This window comes from Capsicum annuum, chromosome 8 (assembly GCF_002878395.1).
Source record: "Capsicum annuum cultivar UCD-10X-F1 chromosome 8, UCD10Xv1.1, whole genome shotgun sequence".
Lineage (NCBI taxonomy): Eukaryota > Viridiplantae > Streptophyta > Magnoliopsida > Solanales > Solanaceae > Capsicum > Capsicum annuum.
The window spans coordinates 153,906,576-153,913,788 of NC_061118.1; the positions used below are offsets into that span (position 1 = coordinate 153,906,576).

A 7,213-nucleotide genomic window follows, 5' to 3' on the forward strand; every position below is an offset into this window, starting at 1 on the left:
ATAATGGAACGACAAACCAAATCTAGTTTTAAAGATATCGTATGATACTTTTGTTGTATGTTTTTGAGTAATATCATCGAGTCTATGGACTGCATGTGAAGACTTTATGTTAAACAACATGATAGATTATCAAACTACAAGGGGTAAACAAATCTACCAAATGCCATCCAACTTTTGGTGAATCGTTTTCTTAATTTTAAACTTGAAATGACTCTGTCATAACCCCACTCACACTCACACCTTATGATGGAAGATTTTTTTGTGTTGGGAAGATCTCTTTAGTCAACAATGTTACATATTGAGCTTTCAAAATTTAGTAAAAAGATAGGTAAAGTAACTTTAACTTTTGTTAAATTTGCTCCTTTAGTCATATGACTATTATTGTAATTCTAGAACATTGTAGGTAGAGAGTATTTCTTGAAATATTGATAATATTTTCTTAGAAAAGTGGGAAAAAAAAATAGAAAAACTATTCGATTAGTTTTCTCTACTTAAAGCAAATTGTTTCCGTATTTTCTTTTTATCATATTCAAGCTAAAGCCAATTCTTCTACTTCTCTAATGTGACATGTTTTTTGTTAAATGGAATTTTAGATTGTCTTTCTTTTTGTTTCAAGAACTTATTGGCAAGAGAAACTCTCTTAGAAATTATCTAATTTTGTCATTTCTCCTTTAAAAAGAATAATTAAAATGACTATTAAAATTTGTCTCCAATAGCAATGTTTGATAGGATTTGATTGAATATTTGGCTGAATCACGTTATAATAGTTTTAACTCAATAAAGGGTGGTTTGGAACACTGAATGGGATATCAGGGATATCCCATGAGATTATTTTATCACATGAAATAAAGTTAATCTCAAACTTTATTTCGAGATTATCTTTCTTATACCTTGTACCAAACGACCTTGAGGTATATCTTTGCACAAAAACAGTTGACAAGTGCTAAATTATATCAATTGCATAAGTTTTAAGGGCCAACAACTTTAACAAGAAAAGGGAAAAGGGAAATTGACAGTGTTATGAGCTGGACTCTTTTTGATTTGATGATTATTTTTAAGCCGAAGATTTATCGAAAATAGACTCTCTAGCTTTCAAGATAGAAATAAGATTTATATATATTTTATTTTTTGTAGACTCCACTTATAAGATTAGCAAAAATGAGGAGCTCATTAATATGGTAAGAAACAGAGCATCTGAAGTGTAATTATAGTTGTGGTCCTCGTGGATCATCGTACAACTCATTCATAATTTGCCAACTTATAAAAAAAGGATTTAAGTTATACACTGATGATATAATTTTTTTTAATAGGTGGAATTTGATCGATTACACTAGTATATTATGACTTTATTTTCAGGTCATTATATTTAGTGTTGGGCATTCGATTTGTTCGGTTTGATAGTTTAATATCGGTTTGATTTTTTAATTTTCGGATTGACAAAAATGACAACCGTAACCAAATCGAAATAAATTCGGTTCGGTTATTTTGGATTTTTATTTTGATTTTGAAGATTAAAATAGTGAACCTCTCTTTGTTATGACTGGACATTTAAAACTAGAGTAGTAATTTAAAAAAAAAATAATTCAAACTTATTTTTTATTTTCAGATATAAATAACTCAACATGGATGAAACTAAATGATATAACCAAAAGTCTAACATAATATATAACTTCATTATGCATAAGTTTGCATAAACAGTCGGAACTCGAAAGAGTGGTCGCTGCCGAAAAGACCACAGTCGGCACTGCGGGCTGCAGCCCACAATGGTCGTCTAGTCGCAGGCTTTGGTGTTGTTGTACAGATGACGATCTCGCTGACGGTGTATGGTTCGATCGATTGTTCGACTATTGGACTGATGTATGTTGTTAATTGTATGTGGCGTATAATTACTCATTAGTTATTAGGGTTGCTATTATATATTTATATTATATTATTATATATTAAATATTATATATATACAATAAAATATATAATTATAAATTATTTATAGAATTTCGGTTAATCGGTTTATCCGAATTATTTTTCTGAAAAATCGAACACCAAACTGTTTAACCGAATTTCAAAAGTTGAAAATCGAAACCAATCCGAAAAATCAAAAAATTAAACCAAAATTAAAATTTCGATTTGATTTTTTGATTTTTTCGATTTAAATCAAAATACGTGCGACCCTAATTATATTTGCTTGGTATGAGAAATTGTCTTTACCGTGGGTCAACTTCACCTGACAATGCTAGTATTTTTTTTGGTACTGTTTAGTGCACGTAACGTAAACTGGAATAGAAAAAACAGTTCACAAAATGCTGTGTTGTGAGAAGAACTACTGGTGTTTGCGAAAGACATACAGAGAATTCAGAATAGATTGGTACTCATGCAAACTCAATTTTGCTTGTCACACAAAAAGAATATTTCCATCCCATTAATATTTTTTTGGTACAAGTTTTGCTATGATAAATGCACATACAATTTTGCATTCACAATGCGTGACATGTTAGCAATTATGTTATGTTCAATAGATTTTGAAAGGTTCCGCTCTTTATATAAGAAAATGTTCTTATCTCATCTATATTTTCAACATAATGAGTCTGGATAAAATTTTAGATACAACTAAATGATTTTTACTTGGTTCTAAATAATTCAAATTCTCATCTTATAGCAAAAGAAAAAGAAAACTAAATTAGCTCAGAAAATAATATAGTACTACAATTTGAAAGGGGCAAGAATCTTTTTTCTTATTTGATTCCCTTAATTCATTTTAAAGCCAGCTAAACTTTAACATAACAAGTTTACCACACTTTCTACAAGGAATCTAATTCAAATCTTCATCAAACCTTTCCCCCTCATTAGAGTCATTCTTTTATTCTCTCAAAAAACCATTGCAAGTATTCTTTATTTCTCTTTCACCTTTTGCCTTAAAAAAGGTTAAAAATGTAAACAGGAAAAAACAATTCAAAATGATGGTCCACACAAACAGACAGATCCACAAACAACTTTCCTTTGTTCACACCATGACCAATGAAAAGCGGGGAATTCAAATAGTTCAAAGCTTCAAAAGTTCTTTGCTTTACAACTCTCTCACTAGTCAAAATTTCCCCCTTCCTAGCACAAATCAATCAAAAAAACAAACTATCAAAGATGTGGGGTATATTTATTTTTTTTAATAACACCATGTATAAAATTTACCATCAAAGCACTTGCTAGCTCGTATTCAGTAGAAAGGGCTATGATACCACCACCCGAATGAGCCCTATCCGGCTCGTATTCACTAACCGAAACACCAAATAGGAAACCAACCAAAAGAAAAATCAAAAACAGTCAATATCAAACGGTCCCCTGTGGTAAGAAGAAGACTAGCACAATCTCAAATCCAGATCTTGAACATGTCAAATCTGGAAAAATAAAAAGTCCAATCTTGAACATTACAATACCTGTTCAGACAAAACCTCACAAATTTCCAATAATTTTCAATCCGCATCAAAAGCAACAAGTCCACTCCATTTTCAGCGAGAATTAAAGCAAAAATCTTAAGCAGAGACCCCAAAAAAAACAAAAAAAAAAAAAATAGTAGTACCAACAGTATGTTAAATTGAATTATTGACAGACAAATTCAGTTACTATAAGCCTGTATATAATTAAAAACATCATCAAAAGAGGGAAAAAAAATGAAAAAATAATTAAAAAAAAGAGTTTTATGACAACAATCAATACCCATTAAGAGCATCATCATAATTTGTATACCAAACAACCCATCTCCAAAAAAAGAAAAAGAAAAATTCAATATACGAGAAAAATACACTTTGATTTTTGTTGGATCCACCTAGCCTCTGCAACGAGTAATAGCACTGCATCCACGAGAGTACGGATTTGCCTGAGCACCAGGTTTACAGTTATAGTACGAAGCTCCACGGCGTGAACAAGGTACACTGTTCTTCTGCAGCGCACCATAGCTGATGTACTTTTTCGTTGCTAAAATGCGCCTGTTCGACTCGCTGTCAAGCTCAAACTCCTCTTCTTCAGCCATGCATTCTGCTATACTGCCTTTGCATTCCCCAGATCTCACCGGCATCATCCAATCGTAGGTTCCACTTTCTCCGGCCGCCGCCATTGAAGCCAAAAAAGCTGCTCCAACAAGAAGAAAAATTACCAAACATGAAGGAACTCCCATTTTTCCAAATGCCCTTTTGGTAATTTGTCTCGTTTTTTTTTTTTTCCTTTTGTGTGTGTATTTTCGAGATTGAACCTCTGCTAATTTCTGTAAAAATTTTGTGAAGACAAGTGCTAATGGGGAAGGCCAGTTGTATTATAAGTAGAGGTGGGTGGTTAACTGCCCCTGATATTTGACTTTATTACCAAATTGCCAGGAAGGATTAAGGAGACTTTGATACTTTTGGTTTATTGGGTGTCCACTAACTTTTAATTTCAACGCGGAATATTTAGATAGGGATTTATTTTTAATTATTTAAAAGCAGGCATTATATTACCAACAAGACATAAATAAATAATAATTGGTGTGGTAGCTATCAAAATGTTTGAGAAAATTCTAATCACGTATTGAGTTTGACAATTTCCATTATGAAAAACAAGGTTGCATAAAATACTTTGAGAGTTAATCTACTTAATCATAAAAATAGACTCTCTATTTTTTAAAATAGTGATAAAATTTGTGTAAACTTCAATCTTATTAAAATTTTACTTGCAAAATAACACTAAATATATTGTTAATATTTTATGTTTAACAAATTTTGTGGTGAGAAATAAGTATTTTTAAGTAACAATAAAAATTATTTTTTAAGCGTGGAGGGAAAGCTAAAAAGATAAACACAAAAATTTACTATTTAACATGTTTGCTATTTTTAAAAAAAATAAAAATGGTGAGATTGAGGGGTAACTCTATGCTTAAAAAAGATTTAAATTATAAGTTCTTATTCAATAATTACAAGTTAATCTAAAATATTTTATCTAACTGTGATTTCGTATGTCACCAAAGAATTGAATGAATTGTGGTCCTTAATTAATGTGCTTACCACTACGCTATGCACACACTTATTTTATCATCAATTTGACAACTTTGAAATTGTCTTTAATCAACTACTTTAAATCTCTTGATATTAATTTAGGAAAAATTATAACTTTCTCAAATTCTTTCTATTTTCTTTTGCCTCGTTTTTAGCCAATTAGCAAGATGATACATTTTTTATTATGTTGAGTTACATAGGAAGAAGAAGCTATAATAATTTTCAAATAGCAAAGGTTATGATTTGCAAAATATCCCCTATTTTGGAACTAATACACATAAATTTGTATTTAATTTTAACTAATTTAAATAAAAGACACAATTATATAATTAATATTGTAATTGAAGCAAAGAATAAAAATAGATAAACATAACGAAACACAAAATCAGAGCCGGCTCAAGGCCAAGCGAACGAAGCAATTCCTTTAGGCCCCCAAATATTTTAGGCCCCAAATTAATTATTATAAGTTGGACTTATGTGTTATTTTTTTGAAAAAAATAATTAAATGAAGTAATAAATAAATACAAATAGTGAAATTTTATTATAATATCAAAATCAAATTTTAGAATTTGTTCTACTATTCTAATTAGTTTCTATCCTTCTTAATTTGAAGTTTTTTATTTACGGATCTCAATTTATGTGACATACTTTACTTATTATTCTACTTTGAAAATAACAATTAACAATTTTGCATTTAAAAATCTAAAAAAATATACATCAAATAGTGTATGCATGATTTTTATAAAAATAAAAAAGGTTTAAAGCCTCGCAGTGAATTTTGGCTTTAGACCACCGGATAGATTGAGCCGGCCCGTACAAAATGTGCTATTACTAAGAAAATAACCATGACTAATGAGCAATATATTTGATCATTCCTTAACTAGAACAAAAATAAATTGACTGAAAATGATATAAAGTTGGTCGTAATATATATTATTATGACGACAATATCTGTAGGAAAAAGAAAGGATAAGAAAAAGATTTAAAGCGCAATGTTATTTTCTTTGATAAGGTTTGGTAGGGGCAAGCATCGTAATAAGTGGGAAATAGGATGTCCAAAATGGGTAGAAAACGAAAAGATTTTAGGTTGACTGAGTTGTCCATTGCTCACGTAGTAGGAAGAAAAGTAGTACAATGCTCTAATATTTGTTTACTTTATTTTTATTAAAACAGGAAAAAAAGGTTGATATTAAATTTAAATTTCAAATAAAAAAGACGGCAGAGTTAGTAATAATCTTTGTCAACCGAAACACGTTTTTGCTCTGTCCAGCTCATTTCCGTCAGATTCGCCGTTATCAACCATTGTGCTTGTGCTCCATTTTACTTATTATGTTAAACCTATCTATTCGTTCCATATTAGTTCGTCTTATTCACTAAAAAGTCAAGTAGAGTAATAAATAAAGATGCATTTTATAGATTTATTCTTGTATATCTTTTAGAATGTAATGATTTAAACATTAAAATTTGGTGCATATTAATTCATCTCATGCATTACGTTTAAAAATTGAGTATTTATTATTTGATAATTGCGATCATTTATGCACTATTCAGTAATTTTAAAAATTATAGTTGTACTTAGTATTTCAATCAAGGAAAAAATAGAAAATGTATATATAAAATATTCTTGATTTTAGAATTAAAGTCAATTAATATGAAATGTGGAAAGTATTTCTTTCTATTTCTACTTGTCCATGTTTGATATGACAAAAATATTGAAGCTTGGTCGAAAAATATGAAGTCAGTAAGTTGACACTCACTTTGTAATAAGACCCTGACAAACCAAAATCGGTGTTGAGTGTGTAATTGTAATGTTGGCACTCTATTTAAAAAAAAATTGTGTCTAAGTATCAAACTCGTACTATCATGCACGCACAATCAATTTTAAAATAGCTACACATTATGAGGAAACACATACAATAATCAAGGTTAAAAGAAGGCGAGATAAGATTTTAAAATAAAGCAACGGTAAAGAAGTCAGTTTCGAAAACATTATTCAATTAAAAACTATACTCTCTGTTTAAAAAAAAAAAAAAAAAAAAAAGGACTTGTTTTGATTTAACACAAAGTTTAAGAAAATAAAAAAGACTTTAGAATCTTGTGGCCTTAAGTTAAAATTGTGTCAAATGTATCAAAATATCCGTTAATCTTATAGTTCTAAACATGTCATGTGAAAAGTTGAAATTAAAGTATTGTCAAACAGA

The 7,213-nt window shown here is 29.6% G+C and overlaps 1 protein-coding gene across 1 annotated transcript; it reads right to left on the reverse strand.

The window, feature by feature from the left end:
- Positions 1-3,576: 3,576 nt before the first annotated feature.
- On the reverse strand, positions 3,577-4,461 carry LOC107839600 (rapid alkalinization factor). The gene has a single exon (XM_016683147.2). It carries the CDS (start codon positions 4,160-4,162, stop codon positions 3,815-3,817), a length of 348 nt encoding a protein of 115 aa, XP_016538633.1. The 5' UTR covers positions 4,163-4,461; the 3' UTR covers positions 3,577-3,814.
- Positions 4,462-7,213: the final 2,752 nt, after the last annotated feature.